The sequence below is a fragment of the Megalops cyprinoides genome, chromosome 4, assembly GCF_013368585.1.
Source record: "Megalops cyprinoides isolate fMegCyp1 chromosome 4, fMegCyp1.pri, whole genome shotgun sequence".
Lineage (NCBI taxonomy): Eukaryota > Metazoa > Chordata > Actinopteri > Elopiformes > Megalopidae > Megalops > Megalops cyprinoides.
The window spans coordinates 1,121,861-1,149,758 of record NC_050586.1 but is presented as its reverse complement, the minus strand read 5'-3'; the positions used below and the strand labels follow the sequence as shown (position 1 = coordinate 1,149,758).

The following is a 27,898-nucleotide window of genomic DNA, read 5'->3' as shown; positions in this document are numbered from 1 at the left end:
CCTCAGGTGAGAGAAACCCCACCTGACCAGAACAGCTTGAGCCGAAGCCACATACCTCTCCATGAGCCGCCTGCAAAGGGAGAGCTTTGCACAGACTTGCCATGTCTTATAAAAGGCTTTAAAAAAGAGGTACGGTGTTATCAGACTTGGAAATCAGTAGCTCTTCAGAGTGAATCAAAACAGCAGATTGTGTTTCGTATGTACACAGAACCCCAATCCTTTTAAAACTCTTCTTCAAGAGGAAACCCCAGATTTAAAAATATGTAGCTACTGCTTATATATAGATCAGCATACTTCAGTTCTCACCTTTTTATCTTCAATATTTTGTTATACAAAACTGCATGCATAACTCTGAACTCATTTCTTAGATGTATTTAACAGGCAATACAAGCACTAACAATTTGAGCTCATCTATTTTCTAGTTTGTTAAAAAAGCACCCCAGAAAGCTGTCCGCACATAGTTATTTGTACAGTAACGTGACGTCTCCTTTGATCCTGGCCAAAGCTTCAGACACAAGTAGAGGAAGATAGTTACTACTGTTACGTGGCCTAGATGAACGATATCCTGAGGTTTGTACAGTACGATGCAACGGCTTGGACTTGATTAAATAAGACCATGACACAAACACAAGCAGTCAATGAAGCATGTGTGCAAACAATACAGTTACAGTAACAGTCCAAGATAAGCTCTATTTGGCCAGAAAATCCCTTTTACTTTTAAACTTGTATGACTTTTATGATTTCTAATTAACAGCACTAGCCTGTGGTTACTATTCCACCTATGAAGATTATGACTAGTACTATGGTTTATTATTATTCATTAATAATAATGACAATAATGTAACAATAATGGTCATCATCATCATCATAGCTACAACGTTCCAGCGTTGCCAGAGCGTTAGCAGCAGTCATCAGCAGCTAAATCGTGTCTTATCTCACAGGTAAGCAGTCACACTGGGACCCAGACCTTCCACAGACAGTCCTCTACTCCACAGTGCAGACAATGAGTCTGCAGGCCCTTCCACTTCCAGGCTGATGTTATTAGCAGCTCTGAGACAGCTATATCCTACCCTTTTATCTGGATCACTTTGTGTCTAATGAAGTTTTCTCTTCCTTTTCAGCATCCTGCCGAGCGGTGAGTGTGGAGTCACAGCCACCCTGCAGGTCAGAGGGACAGAGGGATGGGGGGAGGGGGGACCAGAGAAGATGGGACAGTGGCGATGAGGCCACTGTCAGACCGGAGAAGAAGGTGGAGTGTAGCTGGAACTGGAGCCCAGTGCGTCCACAATATGAGTCTGAATATAAATGAGCAGCCATGTGTTTCTTTGGCATTTTTCCAAGTGTAAAAACTGTGCACCCTAAGGATAGTTATTTGTATTTTACTTTTATAGTTTCAATGTAAGACCAAGGAAGACTGTAAGAAAACCCTTATTTTTCCCAAAAAATGAAATAATAAATAGATGCATGCAGCAGGTGTCCATATTTTAACTTTTGTTGCTGTAGTTCTACAAGCGAACTGTTAGAAGTAGACTGTGTTTCACTGAGCTTCAGAACCACACAGAACCAGCGACTGCATCACAACCGGGTCGCTCCCAAAACCCAGCTCCCACCCGAGCGAGACTAGAACTCCGCTCAGAACTTTCAAGTCATGTTCCTGTGTATAAATAGTACAGTCAGACGTCAGAAAAATTTCAGTGAGATTAAACAATAAGACCAACAGCGGCCACAGCAGGGTTCTGCCTCCCAGTCCTCTTTCCCACCTCAATGCCACCAATCAGAGGACAGGCCACGGTCCCAACGCCAGGGCTGCACTGTGTACTCACACCTGCAGTGCGCTGTGCACACCTCCACCCCTCCTCAGGTCAGGACCGAGGACATCAGGAGCTATAACGCCTACACAGATAGCAGCTTCCACTTCACGCAGTGCAGTGTAAAAACAGACAGTCCTCTAGGCAGTTTCTACACAAAGTCAAATAAATAGACAGACGAGGCCAGCAGGATTCACACAGTGGTGACCGTGTGCTCCTGGCCCCTGGTCCGTTTTGGGGAGGGGGGGAGGGGGTGTACGGGCTGCGCCGTCTCAGGCCATGTTGGACTTGAGGAAGATGAGCTTGCTGGCCTCATCGGGCCGGACCTGGCGGCGGCGCTTCATGGCGAGAGTCTGCTCGCACACGGCCACACAGTCGCTCTGCGTGCCCACCGCGGGCACCGCCAGCAGCCACAGCGCCAGCCGCGCCAGCTTTGGGTACTTCTCCATGGCGGAGCTCCAGTACTGGAACAGGTCAGGCGTGGCGTGGAACTGCGGCTCGGCCAGGTACTGGAACAACTCCTTCCTGACCTTGGGCTCCTCGGAGCCCCGCCCCCAGGCATTCCCGCCCTCCAGACGGACGCGCTTGCGCCCAGGAGGCCCCTCCCCCACGCCGTCCTCCCCGGCCGCCCCGGCCCCGCCCCCCGTCCCCTCCTTCATCTCACCCGCCGCCTCGCACACCTTGGCCATCAGCTCCTCGTGCTGGTGCACGGGCGTGGGCCGCAGCTTCAGCTGCGGGTCCAACACCATGGCCACCTGGTGGGGGCGCTCCACCTTCAGGTTCTCCTTCAGCGCCTCCAGAAAGTAGTGGCACAGGCGGCCGCCAGCACCGGCCTCACTGGCCTTGGAGGTGAAGAGCTTCTCCAGGCGCAGGTAGGCGGGCAGCACCAGGGGCAGCGTGGGCCGGCGCTCGGAGCTCAGCTCCAGGGCGGCCTGGCGCAGGGGAGACAGCAGCGAGGCCAGGGTCCCCAGCAGCGGCTTGTTGAGGCTCTGCAGCAGCGGCGCCGCCCGCCGGCCCCGCCCGTACGCCTCGCACACCTGCTCGAAGCGCTCGTGCACCAGCAGCAGCGTCTCGGCGGCATCGTCCCAGCAGGGGGGAGGGGTGGCGTCGTCCTGCCCGGCCGGGGGGTCCCGGGACAGCCCTGCCACCGCCACCAGGTCCCGGCAGGCCGCCAGCAGGTCGCCCAGCTCCTGAAGGCCCCTCGCCTGCAGGCTCCGCCTCCCGAGCACGGCCTGCACCACGGCGGCCAGCGAGCACCCGGCGCAGCGCAGACACACCCCCGCGCGCCCGCAGAAGGGCGTGGCCAGCACCCGCGTCTCCGTCACGTAGATGGTGCGGATCTCGGACATGACGAACTCAGACAGCACGTTCTGCACCCAGTGGTGCACCTGCTCACCCGCCTCCCTCAGGTCCACCTCCTTCACCCCCAGGACATAGCGCTTGACCCGGGACCCCTCCACCTGGTAGGCGGTCAGCACGTAGCACGCATCCTGGCCCACTGCGTGGGCGTGGCAGGTGACGGCGATGCCCAGCGAGGCGCTGGAGCCCAGGGCACAGGTGACCTTCACCTTCACCTGGTTGTACATGCGGGGCAGCTGCTTCAGGGCCAGCGAGCCCAGCTCCCCCAGAGTGTCCCGCAGGGAGAACGCCCCGTGCCGCGCCCCTGTGTCCACCAGCATCTGCGCCAGCTTCAGGAAGTCCTTCCCGCCCAGGACGCTCAGGGCCCCCAGGTCCGCACACATCACCCTCAGCAAGCGCTCAGCCACCTGCTGCCGCTCCTTCTCAGGCAAGACACTGCTGACTGCAGCCACAGGGAGAGAGAGAGAGAGGGACTGAGAGACAGACAGACGGAGGGACTGAGAGACGGACAGAGGGACTGAGAGACAGACAGACAGAGGGACTGAGAGACAGATAGACGGACTGAGAGACAGACAGACAGAGGGACCGAGAGACAGACAGAGGGACCGAGAGACAGACAGAGGGACTGAGAGACGGACAGACAGAGGGACCGAGAGATGGACAGAGGGACCAAGAGACAGACAGAGGGACCGAGAGACAGACAGACAGAGGGACTGAGAGACAGATAGACAGAGGGACTGAGAGACAGATAGACGGACTGAGAGACGGACAGATGGTGAGACTGAGAGATAATGTAACAGAAATGAACCCTAAGCTGCGAGTCCTCGGCTCATGGACGATACTGATACTCACCGTTAGCAGTGTGGTTCCTCTGTGAGGGGGGAGTTGGTGCAGGAGGGGGGGCAGGGGCAGGAGCTGCAGCAGGGGTGGAGGTGGGGGTGGGGGCTGGGGACGTTTTGGGAGCCTCCACGTTGATGTGGTTTTCATTGTCCGCTGAGGATGCCAAAAAAAAAAAAAAAACCTTAGAAACAGCTAAATAAAGAGAGAAAGAAAGAAACAGTAGGTGCCCAACACATGCAAAATCAGCAAGAGAGAGGAAAGAGCCCAGCAGGTCTCTCTCCCCTTGTGAAGGACAAGGCAGATCTCTCTCTCTCGGTGAAGTACAGGGCGTTTCTCTGCGCTCACCTGCGTACCTGCGTGTCTGCGAGTGCTCACCTGCGTGTCTGCGTGTGCTCACCTGCGTGTCTGCGTGTGCTCACCTGCGTGTGCTCACCTGCGTGTCTGCGTGTGCTCACCTGCGTGTCTGAGAGTGCTCACCTGCGTGTCTGCGAGTGCTCACCTGCGTGTCTGCGTGTGCTCACCTGCGTGTGCTCACCTGCGTGTCTGCGTGTGCTCACCTGCGTGTCTGAGAGTGCTCACCTGCGTATCTGCGTGTGCTCACCTGCATGTCTGCGTGTGCTCACCTGCGTATCTGCGTGTGCTCACCTGCGTGTCTGCGTGTGCTCACCTGCGTGTCTGCGTGTGCTCACCTGCGTGTGCTCACCTGTGTGTCTGCGTGTGCTCACCTGCGTATCTGCGTGTGCTCACCTGCGTGTCTGCGTGTGCTCACCTGCGTGTCTGCGTGTGCTCACCTGCGTGTCTGAGAGTGCTCACCTGCGTGGGACTGCGTGTGCTCACCTGCGTGTCTGAGAGTGCTCACCTGCGTGGGACTGCGTGTGCTCACCTGCGTGGGACTGCGTGTGCTCACCTGCGTACCTGCGTGTCTGAGAGTGCTCACCTGCGTGTCTGCGAGTGCTCACCTGCGTGTCTGCGTGTGCTCACCTGCGTGTCTGCGTGTGCTCACCTGCGTGTGCTCACCTGCGTGTCTGCGTGTGCTCACCTGCGTGTCTGAAAGTGCTCACCTGCGTATCTGCGTGTGCTCACCTGCATGTCTGCGTGTGCTCACCTGCGTATCTGCGTGTGCTCACCTGCGTGTCTGCGTGTGCTCACCTGCGTGTCTGCGTGTGCTCACCTGCGTGTGCTCACCTGTGTGTCTGCGTGTGCTCACCTGCGTATCTGCGTGTGCTCACCTGCGTGTCTGCGTGTGCTCACCTGCGTGTCTGCGTGTGCTCACCTGCGTGTGCTCACCTGCATGTCTGCGTGTGCTCACCTGTGTGTCTGCGTGTGCTCACCTGCGTATCTGCGTGTGCTCACCTGCGTGTCTGCGTGTGCTCACCTGCGTGTCTGCGTGTGCTCACCTGCGTGTCTGAGAGTGCTCACCTGCGTGGGACTGCGTGTGCTCACCTGCGTGTCTGAGAGTGCTCACCTGCGTGGGACTGCGTGTGCTCACCTGCGTGGGACTGCGTGTGCTCACCTGCGTACCTGCGTGTCTGAGAGTGCTCACCTGCGTGTCTGCGAGTGCTCACCTGCGTGTCTGCGTGTGCTCACCTGCGTGTCTGCGTGTGCTCACCTGCGTGTGCTCACCTGCGTGTCTGCGTGTGCTCACCTGCGTGTCTGAGAGTGCTCACCTGCGTGTCTGCGTGTGCTCACCTGCGTGTGCTCACCTGCGTGTCTGCGTGTGCTCACCTGCGTGTCTGAGAGTGCTCACCTGCGTATCTGCGTGTGCTCACCTGCATGTCTGCGTGTGCTCACCTGCGTATCTGCGTGTGCTCACCTGCGTGTCTGCGTGTGCTCACCTGCGTGTCTGCGTGTGCTCACCTGTGTGTGCTCACCTGTGTGTCTGCGTGTGCTCACCTGCGTATCTGCGTGTGCTCACCTGCGTGTCTGCGTGTGCTCACCTGCGTGTCTGCGTGTGCTCACCTGCGTGTCTGAGAGTGCTCACCTGCGTGGGACTGCGTGTGCTCACCTGCGTGTCTGAGAGTGCTCACCTGCGTGGGACTGCGTGTGCTCACCTGCGTGGGACTGCGTGTGCTCACCTGCGTACCTGCGTGTCTGAGAGTGCTCACCTGCGTGTCTGTATGTGCTCACCTGCGTGGGACTGCATGTGCTCACCTGCGTACCTGCGTGTCTGAGAGTGCTCACCTGCGTACCTGCGTGTCTGAGAGTGCTCACCTGCGTGTCTGTATGTGCTCACCTGCGTGTCTGCGTGTGCTCACCTGCGTGGGACTGCATGTGCTCCAGCAGATTGTTGTAAAACTGGAACTGGATCCCACAGGCACCGCAGGTGTAGGGCTCTGAAACACAGGGGCGGCGTGATGAGGGATCGCTTGGCTAACGGTTTTACACCATCCATTTACATCACTACCCACTCGTACCACTCTGCTCAGGCCTGCAACAGCAGCTCTTCAGCAGGGTTAGGCCCTTTGGTTACAGGTTCTCCAACAATGTAGCAGTCTGTGGCCCAATAACCCAATTAACCCAACACCAGAACCATCAGGGCTTAGCTCCAGCCTCGGTGACAACTAAGACTTTCAGAAGTAGGACACAAAAGTACAGCAAACTTCACCTCTTTTGGTTTGACAACAGCTTTACACACATATATGCCAGAACTACAGAGACACATGACAGAGAGCACAGAGAAAACCAACTTACTCTGCACCACAGGATATGAGCTGGGCACCATGGGATTTGTAGTTCCTGTGAAGGAAAGGGAGGCTGTGAGTAGAAACAGAAGTGGGAGTAACTTCCACAGGCTGGGCTCTCCATCCTAATCTCTCTCCGTTTCTCCCCGTTCTCCCCCCATCCCTCCATCCTTCCCTTCCTGCTGTTCCCCTCTGCCCGCAGTGCTCCTCCACGCTGACGCTCCGGGCGCTACGCTCCTGAGTGTGAGAGTGATGGCAGGGGAGCGGGGAGCAGCTCACCGCTGGAGTTCTGGGAGCTGTTGGTCTCCCCCGCCGCTGCCTGCATCTTCCCCTCAATCTTCCGACAGAAAGCGCCCTCTACAGGACAGCATGAGAGACGGAGCCACTGAAATCTCGCTCTGCATGTCAGTCTTAACACCAGGGCTGACATGCATTAGAACAGACACAACATGACGAGCAACGACACGATGACAAACACATCATCTGCTGTGAAGAGACTGCTGTTTCGCTAGTTTATTAATGCAGAAACGTCCCAATGAGACATCGCACTGCTACATACAGAAACGTGTCCCTCATGAGATTTGCTTCTGAGAGGAAAAAATAAAATTCTGCCAGTAGCAAAGAGAAAAAAGCAGAACTTACATGGTGTTCTAATGGCAGGTCTGAGACAGCCGTCAGCCTAAAATGACTTTCAGACTCAAACAATCACAGTATCACTACGCTTTTTTTATCACAATCACCCAAATTGGAATTGTCACACTTTCAGCACTGAACCTTTCTGAGGTTTGTGCTCAGTGTTGAGTCCGTGTTGTTGTTCCTACTTTGATTAGAATTTCAGCTCACAGGTTTCTCTGTGTGTGCTACGATTTCACCACACATGCCATAAACATTCCTGATTAAAAACGCAAAGGCTTTGTTTCTGAATGGGAACACAATGGTTCTCCGATGTTTTCCTACTGAATGAATGAGGGTCATAGATCTCCTAACTTATAACCTGTACAGTATCTTAGTTGTGCTGTTTCACTCTAGAAGGAAGAATATTCTCATGTGGGGATAATGAATCCATCTAAACTAGCCATCAGCCACAATTCTGACACACCACTGGTTATGCTAACTGTGGGCACAATTTCCAGGGGACTGGAGAAGGTTAGCTCACCCCACAACCTTCCCTCGCACTGCACACAAAACTGAGTTAATCGAGTGTTAACAGTGCTTGGACCGGTCTCCACGGTAACTGAACTCCTCCCTACGTCGGGTCTCTCTGAAAAAGAGCGACCGGCAGACCCTCCATTCTCTTCCCCACGTTATTAATAAATCGAAGAGGACTGAAATACAGCACAGCTGCCTCCCGCCATCTCCCTTCCTCTGGCCTAATTACGCCACAGTGACAAACTTTAAATAGCAGTGACACCCTCCTCAGCCCAGATTTACACAGGGAGAGAGAGAGGCACGGAGAAGGACGGAGAGGGAAGAGGGCTGAGGAGAGAGGAGAGAGCTACCAGCACACAGACAGGGATCCATGCACTGCCACACAGCTAAACTCTTTATCACTGAAAGGAAACCCAGCTAAGACACTGTGGCCATTTTCTCCTTCCAGACATACAATATCATATGTCACCTTCCAGAGATATGCAAGATGTTGAAGGAAAAATAACAGTGACCTCTTCAGCTTAGCCTTTAACCTCTGTTTTTACAGGAGAGTGTCTGACTGCAGCTGCATCACATCTGAGAGAGACGCAGTTTGTCCCTAAGACTGAGAGACGCTTTTATGCAAGCGTTTCCAACACATTTGCAAGAAACAGCACTTCCTTAAATTCACTGTACAAAGTCAAGGACACAACACACTGTGGTTAGATTGAATCTGAGGTTACGCTGCCATGCCAGCACCTGAGGACATGCTTCTCTGCAGTCGTTGTGATCAGAAGCACACTGATCAGCTTGGGAACACGGGCCCCGTTTTACCTGATTGGCGGTGCCCGGATTTGGGGGTGCCATGTTTGCTGATGTCCCCACCGTGCTGCTGTGAGCGAAGGGACTGCATCTCATTGGCCCGACCTGCACAAGCAGCGTTCAGTTACAACCAATCACCAAGCAACACATATACAACATATACAGCTGTCAAACTGTAAAACACAATGTGCATTACGACAGAGAGGGCTTACCCAGAGCTTTTTGCATAGGTGATTTCACACACCTCATCCCAGAGTTCCACTGTTTATGTGTTATATTATACTATACATTGTAACATTGCTGACAGGCTCTAATCACTTCAACATCTTCAATTACATAAGTTACGTAACAATTTTCATATGGTATGTAATACAAAGAAATGATGCTCTCTAATGGAACTGATTAAAACCGTTGGCTTACTAACTTGTCTAGGTACACACCTTAAGGACTGATGTAGATGAGACAGCACTGGTCAGACACACATCTAGACTCACTGACATTCTGAATATGTGAAGTGACCAGACAAAGTGTATTTTATTAAATCCAGTTTCACAGGTAGCTGACATTCACAGGGACAGGCTCCCATGAGTTTTTCACTGAGGAATGTTGGATTTTTTTTTTACAGTTAATTTCTCATGTCTTCTGACTTGCTGACAGGCTCTGTAATGGAGATCTTTATTCCGCAGGTTGAACCGCAGAAGACTGACTGAGAAAGAATGAGACCTTGCACGATCGGGTCCTTAGAACACTAGCACCTATCCTATGTGACTCGCCCTGTAAACCAGGGCCAGGCAACCCTGGTCCAAGCACAGTCAGCCTCCCGATTCTGCCTGCAGTTTAATCTAATTGAGCAAATTCAGGTTCCCTCCCCAAATCTGAGTCACTGGTTTAAGGAGAAATGGGGAGGGTGTTGGGAACAGAGCTGAGAACTCCTGTAACCCTAACCCTAACCCACCCCGAAACGCAGGGTCAGAGGCACGGGAGCCTCAGTCTCATCACCTACTTATGGGGGTGTGCAGGGCCACATGCTCCTGGTACGGGTTGAAATACTTGTACTGCTTCCCACAGAACTCACAGACGTAGCTCCCGGTTTCTGCAAACAGACACAAAACGCTTTATACAGCCTGACACTGAGAAAAAAAGAATTAAGCAGAGATTACTATTTCACACAGACACCTCAGACTGAAAATGGGTGATCCTATTCCACTGTTACAAGCAGCGTAATTCTGGAAACCAAGCTGTAAATTCAAACATCAGATGAATACTGATGAGCAGCACCAGGGACTCCTCCATTCACAGCACCTTCAGTATAAACTGCAAAGCAACATAAGCTCCACAGCTATGTCACCAGGCCTGCCAGGATTCGATTTTTATCATTATATATCTATAATCTTAAAAACCATAAAATTCCTCCCATTCCTTCCCATTAGTAATGTAAATGTAAACACACATGGATATTTCACCAGTGTCTGTTTTGACGTGCTGTAAAATAACATCGCTAATTTCCCGCAGGCATATTTCAGCCAACCCCCAGTGGGTCCTTACAGGGGTCCTGAGGAATAGGAGGCACCCAGAATGAGAGGTTTATTTTACAGCCATGTTCATCATGCCTAAATTTTAACATTAATTAGCTCTGCTCACAAACACTTTTCACGCCATTTTACGATTCACGTCTTTCCTGGTCTCCAAGCGGAGATAAAAGATAAAAGATAAAATGTCACAGGACACCTAAATGCACAGTGAACAATACATGCTGAATATGAAACTCTGTATGTGTCTGTGCAGGCAGATGCTATGCCATGCGCATGTTTCTCACTCTCCCTCTGCCGGGATACAGAGGCTTCACTCCCCACTGCAGGTGAGACCATCCCCACAGCCTCTCCCAGCGGCTACTCACCTGGCTGGACACAACACCATGAGTGTCATCATAGGGCCCTCACTGCAGAGGATGCTGGTAAAATTAACAGCTGGCAGGGATGAAATATAGATAAAAACTCCACTTCTACACAGGCCAAATGCTAGGGTCACTTCACCTGTAACTGGCTTTGGCTGATCTAGGTGAAAATGCTGGGATCATTAAAGTATCTTCATTAAAATTGTTCAACCTGCCACAAGTCTGTTGTTAGTTTTTTAACTATGATTCCCTGGAGCCTGTGATTTCTCTGTGATTCCATCACACAGAAAATGCTGATAAGCTTAGAAAAACATGCACCAAAAAAGTTTGCAGAAAAATAAAAATCGAACCCTGGCAAGCTTACTCACTACAAACTCACTACAAGTCCCTTGTCACTCACTACAAAACACTTCCAGTCTGTCTTCTTCTCAAACCTTTAGCCATTTCAGTAGACCTGAAAATAACCTGCCACAGTGCTGCCAAGGGTTTATTTACTCTCAAACACACAGCTCCCCCCTCTTCAGTACTCTGATCCATCTACACCACAACACACTGCAGGGAATCGCTTCTTACTCGGTCCGATTTTTTGGAAGGGCTCCACTTGTTCCTCCTCCTTCTGCTCATCCACTGGTAGGACAACTTGGTCATAAGGGTCTGGACAGGAAGTCAAACAAGGAGACAGGAAATAGTCAGCAACACTAAAGGGGAAGGGGAGGAGAGGTCAAGGAAACAGGAAATAGTCAGGGGAGAGGAAATGGTCACAGAAACTGGAAAAGGTCAAGAACGGAGGAAAAGACTGGGTCCACAGGAAATGATCAGGCTGAGAGAAAGTGGTAAGAGACATGAAGAAGTCAGAGAGACATGGAGAGGTCAAAGAGACAGAAAGGGGTCAAAGAGCCAGGAAGAGGTCAAGGACACAGCAAATGGTCAGAGAGAGAGAAAGAGATCAAGAGCCATGAAGAGGTCAGAGAAACAGGAAGATAAAAGGAAACAGGAAAAGGTAAGACACAAAAGCATGACAGGCCGACAGGAAGCAGGCAGGACTGTGCTCGTTGAGCTGGACTGGACTGGACTGACACCCATCACAGAAAACGCAGACAGAGGTCGCTTTTCTGTGGGACCCATGTTACTGAGAGGTGTAGCACAGAGGGAGGTACCGTCCACAGCGTGCAGATCACGGTGCTCCTGGAAGCAGCTGTAGTATTTGTATTTCTTCCCACAGATATCGCAGGCATACCGGAAGCTGCCTGCAGGGGGAGACACCGAGACACCACACCTGCCATCACACATGCTGCCATTAAGCACCACCACTGGCAAAGTGCTTCTCTCCATATTCACATAATCTCATTATTACAGCATCTCAGAATAATATCATTACAGCTGGCTCATCAGCTCAGCCGCTTGGCCTATGCCTTTTATTACTGTCTGTTTTTATTATAATGAATCTCCTAAACACTATGCAAAAAAGCAAAAAAGGTAGATCTTCACAGCACAGTGCACTCTGCTCATTAGAAACACTAATACATGTTTACAGAACAGTCTGCAGCAGCTTATTATCATAATGTGCGTAAATTTAGTAGGGTTCAGTCATTACTGTGACACAGTCAACCTTTAGCGGGATTCACTCTCAGTTCCTACCACAACATTATAATGGGCAACTTCTGTACTTTCCAAAGGTTTGTAGTAATGTTTGTGAAAAACTGTTTGTGACAAATTGTAGTATGCTGGTGTCTCCAACCTGACATGACTGTGTTTGTGTGGATCAGAGAGAGAGAGAGAGAGAGAGAGAGAGAAAGTGTGTGTGTTATTTGTGTGTGAATATGTGGGTCACAGAGAGTGTATGCTTGTATGTTTGTGTGTGTGTGTGTGTTTCTGTGAGGGTGTGAGTGTGTGAGCTGAACACAACACCACGAGTGTCATCATGGGGCCCTCACTGCAGAGGATGCTGGGAAATTAGCAGCCAGCAGGGATGAAATATAGATAAAAACTCCACTTCTACACAGGCCAAATGCTAGGGTCACTTCACCTGTAACTGACTTTGGCTGATCTAGGTGAAAATGCTGGGATCGTTAAAGTATCTTCATTAAAATTGTTCAACCTGCCACAAGTCTGTTGTTAGTTTTTTAATTATGATTCCCTGGAGCCTGTGATTTCTCTGTGATTCCATCACACAGAAAATGCTGATAAGCTTAGAAAAACATGCACCAAATTGAATGTCAAGTTTAAGCACTGAAATTGAAGAATGTGTGTGTATGTTTGTGTGAGGGTGTGAGGGTGTGAGAGTGTGTGTGATTTAATATGTGCGTGTGTGAGTGTATGTGCGTGTATGTGTGTGCGTGTGTGCGTTTTCCTGAGTACTCACTGTTGAGCCCCTGAGTGCTGCTCTCTCTGGTCCCACTCTCTGACTCTGTGAGAAGAGCCAAAAGTACAGTAATGAGCTCATCATCAGAGCCTTCCTCACACTCTTACCTACTTTCAGCAAAGACAGAAAGACAGAACAACGGGCCTCCATCGCCTGCAGCTCGGAGCCTAAAAATAGTTATCAGCAGCAAATCCTCCTGATGTCACCGGCAGATTCTGCTTTGAGATAAAGCCCCCCCAAACCCCCCCACCCCACAGACAGCTCTGTTTAACACTGCTATTTCCCCGCATCCTTACACTGGTGAAAGACGCAGTGGACACTACCTCTGTGAGCGCGAACATGCGTCTGAAAGCAGTTGTAGTACTTGTACTTCTTCCCACATATTCCGCACACATAGGACCCTGGGAAAAGCAGAGAACAGATTGGCAACTCATTAACATACACAACACCCATCATGCACCAGCCTTTACAATGATGAGTGTCTGATGGGTGAGTGTCTTTTTTTTGAGCCCATAACCCTATACAAGAAATGATGAGCAACTCATACCTCAAATCTATGAAACTGTCACTAAACACCATCAAAGGTTCTTTTACAAATTCTATCAACTCACTGACCTTCACATGAACAAACCAATCCAATCATAAAGAGGCCCCAAACCATCAGCAATGCAAGGCTTAACATTTTAAATGCTCGTATGCAACACTGCAATTCCCCAAAGAGACCTCCCTCTTTGAGCGGTTTTATTGAAATGACCTCTCCACGAGGCCACGCCCCCAGTCCATGGTTACTGTTGCTATGTCGAGAGTGCTCAGACTGATTGAGTGACATTACCGTGGAAAGGTCAATTGATTATTGGACTGAAACATTTCCCTGGACAGCCCACCAGCTTAAATGAGGAGTTCCTTCTGAACTGGGGGATCAAACTCTACACACTGAAGCACCATGGCTATACGATTTTTTTCTCCAGCTACTGTTATCAGTTACATAATTAACATAACCATTTGCTCAGTTACTCAGTTTAACCTTCTTTATATTTTAGTACTCGATACAAAGAGTTCAATACAGACCATCTGACACAATAAGATTGCAGTGCTACCCTCTACAGGAATATTGTATTTTATTGTGTAGGAGCTCCGGGATAGATGAGGCCCCTTTCTCCTTTGACCAGCATGATGGATGGGATTCCTCCACCAACCACCAACATAAAACAACACAATGACCACATCAACCAAAAACATGTTTCCCTTTGCATGTCTACTAGCTACAATCAACCAATGGATGCTGTTAGCGTTGGCTGGTACAGGATACTGAGAGCAGAAGAAGGCAGTGAAATGAGTGCAGAAAGAAGCAGAGGAGAAAAGCAGAAAAGAGTTTCGGCTCACAGTGAAATTAGATTAAATCCCTGCTGAAATGTGACAGGTCATAAGTCAGTGTCTCCATCATGGACAATAGCAGGGGGAGTACTGAAGGAAGCCATTTCCACTGCAAATCCTCCAACACAAATATTGTCACAACACAGGCTTTTCCTGTTGAACAGCCGGGCCTATAGTTTTGATGAATTGCTAGAGGTCTAAAACACACACACACAGACAAACACATGCACACACGCACACACGCACACACACACACACACACACACAGACAAACACACGCACACACACACGCACACACGCACACACACACACACACACACACAGACAAACACATGCACACACGCACACACGCACACACACACACACACACACACACACACACAGACAAACACATGCACACACGCACACACGCACACACACACACACACACACACAGACAAACACACGCACACACGCACACACACACACACACACACACACACACACACACAGACAAACACACGCACACGCACACACACACGCACACACACACACACACGCACGCACACACCCGCACAGGCACACGCATCTGAAGGGGGGAATTTCCAGTGTTGTAACAGAGAGAAAACATGGAAAGAATCTGAGAATAATCAAATAAGTATTTGAAATATGAGCACAATGTAGAGCAATGTTCCTGAACGAGAGGCCATCTTGTGTGTGTGCTTTAGTGAGGAGAGCTTCTCCCCACTGATTACATTCCACTACATTCACTCAAGGCCACAACAGCTTACTGAGGTGACTTCATGGGATGCATTCATACAGCTGGATGTGTCAGGCCATTCTCAGCTTCTCTCTGTGTGAAAAGTGACTCGTGGCAAAAGCGAGCCTCAGCCCTCACTCTACAGTCATTACAGAGGGCTGAGGCTCGCCTCCCCCGTCAACATTTCAGACGGACTTTTTTTTTTTTTTTAAATCGATGTCTTGGTCGATGTTCAAATACTCAAATATTTGTTCTTGTCCATCCTAATGTGAATATATAAACTTTAAAGCACAGATAAAATGTCACATTTAAATTTAAACTCTATTTAAACCTCCAGATGAAGACAATGATGACACGCCCCCGGCAGTAGCATGATGAGAGTGAGATGATAGTGAGTGAGATGATAGTGAGTGAGATGATAGTGAGTGAGATGATGAGAGTGAGATGATAGTGAGTGAGATGATAGTGAGTGAGATGATAGTGAGTGAGATGATGAGAGTGAGATGATAGTGAGTGAGATGATAGTGAGTGAGATGATGAGAGTGAGATGATAGTGAGTGAGATGATAGTGAGTGAGATGATAGTGAGTGAGATGATAGAGAGTGAGATGATAGTGAGTGAGATGATAGTGAGTGAGATGATAGAGAGTGAGATGATAGAGAGTGAGATGATAGTGAGTGAGATGATAGTGAGTGAGATGATAGTGAGTGAGATGATAGTGAGTGAGATGATGAGAGTGAGATGATAGTGAGTGAGATGATAGTGAGTGAGATGATAGTGAGTGAGATGATGAGAGTGAGATGATAGTGAGTGAGATGATAGTGAGTGAGATGATGAGAGTGAGATGATAGTGAGTGAGATGATAGTGAGTGAGATGATAGTGAGTGAGATGATAGGTTATACCGAGTGTCTGAGAGCTGCGGGATCCTCCAATCACCACACAGATCTCAGCGGGGAGGTTGCCTTCCCCTGCTTGGCCGTTGCTGGGCGTGGCCGATCCCGCCTCCGCCTTCACCGCTGGTGGGGGGGACTCCTGGGGGACGGTATCCCCCACCTCTGGATTGGTTGTCTCCTGGAAGCTCCCAGCTTCCCCCTGACCTTGCTCTGCCTGCCCGCTCATTCCTCCTGCTATGATTGGCCAGCACACCTAAAGCAGAGAGAAAGAGGGTCACATGACTTTACGAGAGAGAGAGGGTCACGACTTTACAGCAGCGAGAGACAGGGTCACATGATTTTACAGCAGCGAGAGACAGGGTCACATGATTTTACAGCAGATAGAGACAGAGGGTCACATGACTTTACAGCAGATAGAGACAGAGGGTCACATGACTTTACAGCAGAGAGAGCAGGTCTCATAACTTTATAGGCAGTCATATGGGGTAGCCAAAATAATGGAAACACTAAACATATGAATATGTATTAACTAGTAAGGAGTTAGGTCACTCTTTGCCTTCAGAACAGTTTCAATCCTTCAAATATTAGAATGCCATTATACATTTTCTAGAGGGATATTATAAAGACAGAAAGCTGTGCATTTGGGGGCGGTATCGTCACGGCTCCACAGCTGAGAGCGTCACATGTCGACAGCAGGGGGTAAAAGAGGTGCACAGGGAACCTGTTAGCACTGGCCAGCACACCTACACCAGCAAAACACCGTCACATGACAGCAGGGGGAACACAGCGCTGCTGCTGACGGTAAAATTAAATCCCTGCTGAAAAATGACAGGTCATAAGTCAGTGTCTCCATCATGGACAATAGCAGGGGGAGTACTGAAGGAAGCCATTTCCACTGCAAATCCTCCAACACAAATATTGTCACAACACAGGCTTTTCCTGTTGAACAGCCGGGCCTATAGTTTTGATGAATTGCAGAGACATGCCTAAACACACACACACTCAAACACACAACTTGATGAGAGGGAGAATTTTCCAGTGTTGTAACAGAGAGAAAACATGGAAAGAATCTGAGAATAATCAAATAAACATTTGAGATATGAGCACAATGCAGTGTAATGTTCCTGTGTGTGAAAGACAAACCGCTGAGTGTGCTTTAGCGGCCAGAGCTTCTCCACTGCCCCAGGCTGTACCAACCCCCTGCAGTGGGGGGGTTTCCAATTGCCAGCGTCTTCCAGGAGGTGGTTTGTGGGGGTGGTTTCGAAACAGTCAAGAGGGGACACTGAAGTGAAGAAACTTGGCCTCTTTTGCAACTGTCCATAATATTTGTACATTTTTCTGGCTGCATGTAAGAACAGAAAACTATAGTACCCTTTACTGGAGTTGAGACCCCCTCTCTGCTGGCCCTCAGTCCAAACCCCCATAAACCCCACCCACACTTCTACCATCCAATGGGACAGAGGCTCGTCACACCAAGACTGTGTGGCCTTCAATGAGAGGCCTTCCCACCTGTCAGAGCACTGAAGGCCAGATTCCGTAAGTATATGCAAACGCAAGCTGTCAACAAAACACATTCTGTCAGAAACAAACAGCGCCACGCCCCTCTGCCCAGGAGCATTCAGCCACGCCCCTCTGCCCAGGAGTATCCATTTCTTCTAAGATGTGTTCCAAATTATGGGGTAAAGCTGGACGTCTGTATTTGAAACAACAGTCTCCTGTTAATCAACTGAGAAATGTCCTGTGCCCAGTTCATTAAACATGGAACAAAATGTCGTCAGTATCTCGGTACAGTACTTTATTAAATAAAAATAAAATGACTCTCGTTAATTATTTAAATGTCATAGCGTGAACTGCTAACACTAACCAGTAAAAATGTTGCACTAAATTAAAAATAAAACAATGCTTTTGACTCACATTCAAACTTCTTGATTATCTCCCTGATACCTGCAGCTGTGGGGTCTTTGCCTGTTTGCATGTGTTTTTATGATTTAAGAGCTCTCCACTGAATCTTAGCCTGTGCGGCTGTGGAACGGCCAGTTTCTCAGGGCCCAGTCCAAGACTCAGGGTGGCAGCACTTTTCATCTTTCTTACTGCATGTCAGCTGGCTTTGGAGTGGAGCCGAAGGAAACCTGCAGATGTGAGGGAAAATGTATCAGGACTCTATGTGACTTTTGACCTCGTGTTCTGAAAGTCACCAAGGTTCTGGGGAAGTGGGGACCAAACCATGTGCCACGTTTCACCCAAACACTGTACCTGAGGCGGGACACCTTGTCTGTCATGCAGGGACAGACATGCAGAGAGAACGGACCATGGAGGAACAGCCCGGAAACTCACCTTCCAGCTTTGTCAACAGGATCTAAAAGTACATGCCACACACAGAGCTCAGCATAAAATGTGAGGCAGTGATTTTAACACATACATGCAACGTACACACTCGCGCATTTGTACTCAAACACACACACACACACACTTTTGCCAAAACTGCCCACACATACAAACTTGGACACAAACACACACATTTCTGCTGCAAGTGCCCACGCACAGAGTTGTGATGCAGTGATTTTAACATTTTTAAGCTGGAAGAGTGTCCCCTGGGAAAGGAGGGTTCTGATTAATGCAGCTCACACTGGGCTGATCTCCAGCAGAAACACAGTGCTGTACGGCCGAGCACTCCGCTCCAAGCTCACTCAGGTACAACACCGCACCCCACCCTGCAACCCCGTCCTCTCAGGCAGAAAGCGTGAATGAACAGACATACAGATCAGCCCTAATGCCTGTCCGCAGGTCTCTTTTTTCTTTGCAAAGATTTAAAACACACAGAAATTTTCATTTCATGGGTATATTAAAAACAGGTAAAAAATCTGAAAAAATTAATGATGACATGTAATAACACATCCAGAGGAATCCATTAAAATGATTCTCCTGTGAATAAAGCTGAATAATTCTGACTTGTGCTATTTTATAGAATATGCATTTATTATTCTAGCCTTTTTACTGTGCCTTCTCCAATTCCACGCATAGCTGGTTTTAAATCAAATGGAGATTTTGTCAGAAAGCATACTGAACTGCATCACATACACATTTAAAAAACACACACATCCGCAAGTCTTCTTTTAGGAGGGGAAAAAATAAATAACAAACGTGAATTATTTATTGCGCATGAAATTCGACTGACTGTCAGATATAAAGCAGCTTAAAGCGGGAGCTGTAGGCTTGCACTGTGGCAGACATGGCAATCCCACGCACCACACAGTTCAGCCACACTCCGACAACCATGACCTTCAGCCAAAAGCCAAAAAAGGTCAAAGCTCTCCCCTTACGACACGCCGTTTACCCCACCATAACAGATATCTGGATGTCCCGCCTCGACAGATCTGTTCACAAGGTTCCATTAAGCTGTGGAACATGAACACAGTCTTTTTTCTTTAAGAGTGACGCAAAATCAAAAAGAAAACCAAAAATAGACAGAGTAGATTACCTTGTTTTTCACTGGGAATGAAAAGCTCGGTTGGCAGCATTCATTTTCATGTTGTTACATCACCAAATTGATAAAATCATATTACACGAGGCCATGTGGGCTATATTACATCAATTCTGACTGACTAATTAATAGTTAGCCATTTCCCAGAAAAGCTCCACAGAATCCATGCACTATATTGTCAGTAATTAAGTGTGAACAGTGCAAAATACAAGGGTCGCCAGGAAAGCACTTCCTAAACCTTCAAGGTGATCTGTGGCTTCATTTTAATGGCACACTTCTTATATATACCATGATGTCAACATTCATCTTAATGGAAATACATAATAGACAATAAAATAAATCAAAATAATTTTAAAACAAATTAAAAGACACAACAACCCCCTATCCATAAGTCATGCTAAAAGCATTTTGATCCTTGCTCAGGTCTTGCCTGAGCAAACATTAAGTGCACAAGGCATGTGAATATTCCATACAGGATGTGGTCACATGACTAGTGCATCTGGGACCTGTCAGCCAATACCATGGCTAAGCTAAAATTTGGCGAAACTGTCTTAGCTAGGTCACCAGCTGTGTTGCTTGAATTTGAATTATTTTAGCTTGCAAGTTACTTTATGTGTCAAATAGGGGGATTTGTGTCCTTGTGGGTTTCAGGGGTTGGTTTCATTTAACATAAATTACTTAAATGAAATGGGATTATTCTGTACAATGCTGGATCCAAGACAGCAGCAGCAGCTGACGGATTGCCAGCAGTAGCCAGCCAGCTGAAGCTATTTGTTAAACAAACAGCCAGTTGTCCACTTGACTATTTTTGCTGTATCCAAACAGTTAGTCATGACTGGCAGTAGCTAGCTACCTGACCAGAGAGCCACTGCAGGATAACCAACTTTCAGGGAAAATGATCTTTCTGTCTTTCTTACTTTTGGCCACAGAGGAGCCAGGCCACCTTCACTGGCTTCACATGCAAAAAAACATCTTGCTATGACAAAGAGATTTCAACATTAAATAAAGAATACATGAGCATTTCAGTAAATGCTGTATGACAGCTTCTATTCTTAATATTATATTTTATTCTTGCTATTATTTTTTAAATGATTTATTAATTTTTCATTTTTACTGAAACCATGTATTTATTTATTAACATGTCCAGATATTCATTCAGATGCATTCACCCATCAATCCGGTCAATTTATTTCACTCTTTACAGAGTCATTGTTTTTACAAAGTAATTACTTCCACATTTAATAGCACTTATTTTTTGTCTTTGACAGGTTTCATCCTCCATATAACACCAACCCCATTCTCATCACAGTCTGCAGGCCCTGGAACACAGATTATGCTGCCAATCAAAGATGACAGAACACAAGAGCAATCCAGCTCCTCATCCTAGCCTATCCAGACAGATCCTAGCCTATGCGGACAGATCCTAGCCTATGCGGACAGATCCTAGCCTATGCGGACAGATCCTTTCCTATGCGGACAGATCCTAGACTATGCGGACAGATCCTAGCCTATGCAGACAGATCCTTTCCTATGCAGACAGATCCTAGCCTATGGAGACAGATCCTAGCCTATGCAGACAGATCCTAGCCTATGCAGACAGATCCTAGCCTATGCGGACAGATCCTAGCCTATGCTTCAGCAGTGTACCCATGCAGCCTCTTTTAGCACATAACATCTTGTTGATAACTGTGTCTAAACATCTTGGTTAATAAGAACAGGTTCCACCAAAGCCATTTTTATTTCAATTAATGACTTGACTGGTTAATAATTTAATCTGCTTGACTGTGGCTGTTGAGCCACTATCTGGCACAGACAGCTAAAAAGAGACTGAACAGGGGTTAGTGTTTATATGGCGGAAGGCACTGGATAAATACATCTGGATATTCACTACCTGCCCCAAGATAAACCCTGAGCTCTGATCAAACTCTCAGGGTGCCTGATGTACCAAAATGAAAGCAGAATCACAAATTACAGAATTCATAAATGCATACGGTGCACTCTCTCACCGACAGGATGTTACCTGCTCCATATTAAAAACCTTCCCAAAATAATAAGGTGCTGCATTGTTACCCCTGGCAACAACAACAAGAAAATATATGAAAGCTAATGACTGTAAGAACCCTGGGGAATCAAAACAATGCATTTACTGTTCTGTTTTTTTCTCTCCCTCACCATGGCAACCGCGAAATAAAGGGACTGTGAGGTAAATTAGTGTTTTACATTTTCCATAAAAACACAGCGTCTGTAAAAGAGCAGTGTGACCTCTGTAGAGAAGGCAATCTGCTGCACAGACTTCAGCCTCCAACATCCGCACACCCAGCCCACTGCACACGCTCAGTCAGGTCAACCAGAGACCGCAGACGGCAGGGACAGGATTCGCATAGAAAACAAAATGCAAATGTTTATTTGAACAATCTTCATGACATTTTAACATCTAACAAAAAATGTCACCTGGAAGCCACAACCAATCTGAGGACTCTCTTCACAAAGTACGATCAAATAATAAACAAAACTAAAAATGCACAACAAAGTTAATCAATTTTCCTGCAATTTGGGGGCAGATGTTTCCTGAAATGTCACATCCAGGGCGCTGAGTGAACAGGTACCTGAGCAGACTGCTGCACACGAGTCAAGGTGAATCACAGATAAAGCAGGAGACTTGGAGTAATGACTCCTTCAGGGGATCTAGGAACCCAGGAATTTAAAAACATATCTGCTCAAAATTTCATAACTGAAAGACAAAGTTCTTTTAGGAATCCTGCTCATATCTTAAGCTCTTAGTTTTCTGTTGATAACTCTCTGAGCTACACCCAGTGCTATCTGTGTAAGGTGGTCACTGTGATTTTTGTCATATTGTACCTATTCAGCCTTCACGTATCTAGTTGAATATTCCTTAAGTTTTCACACTCATCAATTTCAAAAGCTAATTTTTGTCTCTGATGCACCATATTTGAGCATATTCCCTGTGCTCTCAAATGAACAAAGCACAGGGAATATGCTCAGATATGGATATAACCTTATGTTCACAGCTTTAATGAATCAAAGGTGTAGTTCATAATGACCAAAGACAGGGGCAAAAGTGTCTCCTCATGGAGAACGGGATAAAGAAATCTTTGGTGGGCCAAAAGAAGCTACTCTTAAGGACAAGGTGGAAAATTATGATACAAAAACTTAAACAGCCAATGATCCATGCCAAAAAAGAATAAAAAATGATTCAGTACAGCTCAGTCAATTACCATTCCAAAATGTTGAATTATGCCAATTGTGCTTGTAATCAAAGCCTAACCATCGGTCACTCTTGCAACATCAGAGTGAACATTACGCCCTACAGAAGGCCTTATTAGACTGCAGGCAAAAAAAGAAAAAAAAATAAACAAAACTAAAATATAGACCAGATTAAAGAAAGCAATCCAACACCATCATTTAGAGATTGATAATGTTAACACTTCAAGCAAGCTAACACTGGATGACATACAACTGAAATAAATAAATAAATAACTAAATGAAATGAGGTGTTGATTCTATATTCTGACACCAGAAAAAGTCATCATCAGACTCATAATGTTGCTGCAAAAAGTACTTGCACAAAGGTGATAATGGGAGCCAATATCAGAACAGTGCAAGATCCAGCAAATCATCTGACACCAAGAGGCCCAACCTCGACCTGCATCTAAAACACTGACTCTGAATCCAGAATACTAACATTGTGAAATGCTTTTAAACCATATCACAATACTGCCATTTATGTTTGTGAGCAAAAAAGTAATGTTAGCCCTGCAGAAAGAGGACATAAAAAGAAAGCTGATTGCTTTTTACTTTACTTAGTTTTAAAAAGGTCAGTGTTTGCGATGAGGAGGGAAACTCCTAGCTAAAGGTTGGGGGATGTGCTTGCAGAAGCTAGATTCAGAACAATAACATAATCTACATCCTGAGGTTGTTTCCATGGAGACGGGTCTTCTCTTCTGCATTCCAGCTGAGTTATTAGTGTTCTGGATACAAATATCCTTTTCAGGTTTTTTTCAGATATAGCAATATCAAGACCATTTCCCTCTCCGTTAAAGTATGCAGGCGAAAATGTTTAATAATACATCAAGTACTCCATGTAAAAAAAAACAATTTAGTCACTACTGGTCACATTTACCCAATTCAAGATTGAGATCTCAATGAATTGTGAGTCTTGGACAAAAAGCAAACTATGGGGTCTTAAAAAGTTAATCAAGTACAAATTACATTAAAATGTAAAAAGCCAACAACAAAGAGCCAACAACATTTATTTACTATTTGAAGTGGTCTGAAAACAATGATGTGTCAACTGCATCTCCATAAACATCTTTTCAATTTATATGTTAATGCTACAAATTAAAATTTTATAGCTGTGGATATTGAAAAACAGATTTAAATGATATGAAAACAAAGCCTGTAAGAAGAGGCTAAAATGAAGGCACCAGGCCTCCTGCTAAGCTCCTGCACCACGCAAGATTCAATTTTTGATGAAAATGAAAATAGCACCGCAGACAGTAAATCTGTTCTTCTGCGACTCACTGAACTAAAGTCAGGCCTTTTTACAGCAAAATGAAAGTGTCTTTGCAGAGTCGCATTCTTGGAAAGCTGCTCTCAGCCCCTGAACCATTGGAAGACAGGAGGAAACATAAATTGAAAATATGTTCCTGCGTATGTACCGAGAGTGTGCCACACTCTGCCTAACGGCTCAGAAGCAGCTTATGGCCGGGAAACATGTTCTCTCCAAGCTAATGCAATTCTGCACACTTATGCATTATTCATTGAAACATTGCACCATATAATTTATCACAAACATCTCAATTATAAGCAGAAAAAACAATAACCAAGGCATTCTAAACATGTGCAGTTTTTCATTGGTGGCAAGTCCCTTTTCAAAGCGGTGCAATACTCCAGTCTTCTCCAGTAGGCCCTGCTCAGGTGACATTCTGGAATTTTTCAAAAGCAGAATTTCAAAGCCTGGGGCCACAAATCTCTGCTGGTTGCCCAGCGTTCGTGTTCTAATAACAAGTGGGAAGAGCTGTGCGCCTGCTCGGCCATTCTGGTCACCTCTTCCCTTGAATTTTCAGGTGGTCGTGTTACACCTGTTTCGCATGGTTCAGCTTCCTCTCCGCACAAAACCCTTTCTCTGAAATTCTGCGATCTGATGCACCTATGAGACAAAGCTAAGTGCTTCCTAATGCTCCCTTCAGAACTGCACAAAGTAAACGATTTACACATCACATTCACCAGACCCCCAGATGAGAACAGCTTCAACCTGTCATTCCCCTTCAGAGACTACAAGGCCCAACCCAAAGCAAAGGTCAGGGGGAGTGGAGTGGAGTGTTCACTTATCAAATGTCATGCCTCCAGCATATTCCACATGGATTATTAGATCTTTAAGGAGATTCACAGAGTTCATATTTTATGCTGGGAGTCCAGTAACATTGCTATCACAAGTTTATAGACCACTAGTGCCGAAAGTAACTTTTCAGAAGAATGACAGAAGCCTCACCAAATAATAGATATTTTAAGGAATTTTTACTAAAGAATGTTACGAAAGAATTCTGATTTCTTGCAAGACGTTAGCAGGTAGCTGCAAATGCTTGACCTTTGTGCTGGTTTATATGTTTGTGCTTGTGCAGCACGTATGAAACTGCTTCAGCCAGGACATTGCTTCAGAAAGTATTCTGAAGTCTCTCCAACATTAATGAGACTATTCGTCCACTGGCCAAAAAATACATGCAAATATTTTAGTTACATTTATTCAAATTTACATTTATTCATTTGGCAGACGCTTTTATCCAAAGCGATATGTAGTTAGCTACATACTGAACTGACCTGATATCAGATAGTTTCTAGTATGAACACTCCAAGCAATATAGCTTAAATTTAAATAGAGCACAGATTTAATTTAACACACACAACTCAAGCACATCAATAAGATGAAATGTGAACAGGATGAAAGCCAAGCTGCATGCATTTTGTTTACATTTACAGAAGATGTGAAGAAGGCAAAGATGTGTATCTTTGCGTTTATACATTCCTGTATTTTCCAAGCTGCTTGTGTACAGATGCAATAGAAGAGGATAAAATTGTGGTGTGTGTGCAGGTGCGCGCGCGTGTGTGTGTGTGTGCGTGTGCGTGTGCGTGCGCGTGTGTGTGTGTGTGTGCATGTGCGTGTGAAGAGAGAGAGGCTGTTATTCGTGTGGACCTGCTGTATGCATGCATGTACCTTTGCCCTGGATAAGAGAGACTGCCAGATGAATAGATGCAAATGTGGACCTAAACGAGAGCAAGCTTTACGCTTAGTTAAAATAACACATTACAGAAAATACAACACTGATACAAACCAAAGGTCTTACACCTTAGACAAAACAGAAAACATACCAACTTTAAATGAAAAATCCTTTCAGTCCAGATTTTACCTATTGTATGTCATTCAAATGAATTCTAACTGACATTAGCAGTTAAAAATTCATTATTTTTTCCCAACCATCGCACCTGGGAAAGGACTATAAACTTTTCTTTCCCAAAAAAAAAAAAAAAAAAAAAAAAAAATTTAAATTAGAAATTCTTCGTGTTGGTGAAAATAAAAAATATTTCTAATTTCTCATTTCGATTTTAAAAATTCCCGATAGATGGCGCCAATTTAATATTAGAAATTACCTCCAGATATCAACCTTCAATCGCTAGCAAAGCTATAAAGCTTGCTAAATTTCCCAAATGCTGAGAAGCTCTACACTCTATTATCTACAATTCATTCGGTGGCAAGAGCCAAAGAGAATCATACGTGTTTACACTGACATGTGGGATGTCCCATATGTTCATAAATAAGAACTCCAAATTTGTAGGGGAGAACGCCAGTGAATATGGCCGCTTTCTCTGCTTGCGCTCCAGTTTACCCTTCATGATCTCCGCACTGGTCCTAAAGAGGCAAAATTTCATTTGCTAAAGTAGCTAATGTAAGACCGTTCAAAAGTTCACTTCAGTAAGCTTAAATGTAAAGGGGTGTTTCTTAAAACCAACAGATATGTTCGCTTTGCACAGCGAGCTGCCTTGCAAGCCATTTATGTATTTGCTGTGACATATCAAAGTCGAGCGTCTGGGGAACTACCCGCAAACCCGGCCTATGGCAATTTTAAAATTTAAAATGTCGAGCTAAATCTGGAAAAAGAAGTACAGTAAGAGTATTAGTTACCTCCCAGAAAGATGCGGCTCATGCGGTTTGTGTTGCTAGTTCGCGAGTGCTCTCCCTCTACAAACCGTGGCGGACGGCTCAAGTGGTGTGTGTGTTTTTCTTTTTTTAAAAGAATTAAACGGATTTCTAACAAGATGATTCCCGCTTGGTTATCCTTATTCACCAGAAAGAAAATCCATCCCCGTATCCATGAGTGCTCTTCCGGGTGTGCTGCCTCGCAGACGGGCTGTCCGGCCGGTGCAAGGCGCTGTTCCGCCGCTCACAGTGCGTGTGTTGCGGGGGTAGTGGGTGCGCACGTCCGCCATCATACAAGCGCACATTCGCAGTCGGATTTTTTCCTTTTTTTGGTACAGACGAGACAAAGGGATGAACGAATGTAAAGTTACTCGGGAAATTTCTAGCGAAAATTTCCAGGTCGTAAAACTTTGATGTGGCAAAGTGTGAATTCTCACTTTGAAATTTCTGACCAGAAATTCAAGAAAAAGGAACATTGCTTAACACAAACAACATATTTTTTTCGAGAAATGCAACACTTAATGGATGGGAAAAGTGTCTTTCAAATTTAGTCAATAATAATAATATCTCAGAATGCCTCATCGGGTTTAAACCGTTATCGTTTCGTTCAGCTTCGCGCTTTTGTATTATAAAGTATTTGAAATGCCCTCTGCATGCGCATTCACTGTATTCCTAATACCAGATGCTTTTATTGAGTGACTTCACAACTTTTTGTTTTAAGTGGATGCTTTGATTACGGCGCTTTATTCTGTCGGAGAAAGACCGCAAGGTAAATGGCGCGTCAGTAATTGTTCCTCTTTTTTGTAATTTGTGAGTGATTGGCTATTCGCTTCTCTACCCACAATTAAAATACATAAAATTTACATGTATATGCCTGTATAGGTATAGGACCCTAGTTTGTAGTCTTCTCACAAGCCACAATTATCATACGTGAGTTCACACCCGGTGATTAAACCAAATCGTTTCTTTCAGTTCACAAAGATCCGGTTCCCCCGATCTCCCTGCTGATGCGTTCAGTGGTATCCAAACGTTTTAAGCTAGGCTGATGCACCCATGTCTTATAACAAACTCATTTATAATAATAATTAATGAATATTAATTACACACCCTAACCCCGCCCCGAAATTCCCGCACACGCTGCACGCTTGAGCAACGCTGCTTCAGTTCTTTCGTTACACGAGTAAGATTCAGCTTGGTAACGCACCGAATCTTTCAGTTCCTGCTTGTTTTAGTACTTGACTCTTGCGAATTTCTTTCAGTATTTTTTCCGAGTACAACTCCGTTCAACATTAACATGACTAAA

At 46.3% G+C, this 27,898-nt stretch overlaps 1 protein-coding gene across 1 annotated transcript; it reads right to left on the bottom strand.

Annotated features, from left to right (window-relative positions):
- LOC118777067 (zinc finger protein 618-like) lies at window positions 1-26,892 on the bottom strand. The gene is made up of 13 exons (XM_036527788.1): window positions 26,581-26,892; window positions 15,911-16,154; window positions 13,218-13,295; window positions 12,895-12,939; window positions 11,690-11,779; window positions 11,106-11,186; window positions 9,642-9,731; window positions 8,651-8,743; window positions 6,968-7,045; window positions 6,699-6,743; window positions 6,263-6,340; window positions 4,020-4,160; window positions 1-3,609 (listed from the first exon to the last, which is right to left on the bottom strand). Exons 2-13 carry the CDS (start codon window positions 16,125-16,127, stop codon window positions 2,081-2,083), a joined length of 2,565 nt encoding a protein of 854 aa, XP_036383681.1. The 5' UTR covers window positions 16,128-16,154; window positions 26,581-26,892; the 3' UTR covers window positions 1-2,080.
- Window positions 26,893-27,898: the final 1,006 nt, after the last annotated feature.

What these genes read in the sequence shown, in the direction of transcription:
- LOC118777067 (XM_036527788.1), bottom strand. Translation starts at nt 16,127, where the DNA reads ATGAGCGGGCAGGCAGAGCAAGGTCAGGGGGAAGCTGGGAGCTTCCAG. An exon ending in CTTCCAAAAAATCGGACCGA is followed by an intron (nt 9,732 to 11,105) that starts GTAAGAAGCGAT and finishes GTCTGTTTGCAG; the next exon opens with AAACCGGGAGCTACGTCTGT. An exon ending in GAGGAACCACACTGCTAACG is followed by an intron (nt 3,610 to 4,019) that starts GTGAGTATCAGT and finishes CTGTGGCTGCAG; the next exon opens with TCAGCAGTGTCTTGCCTGAG.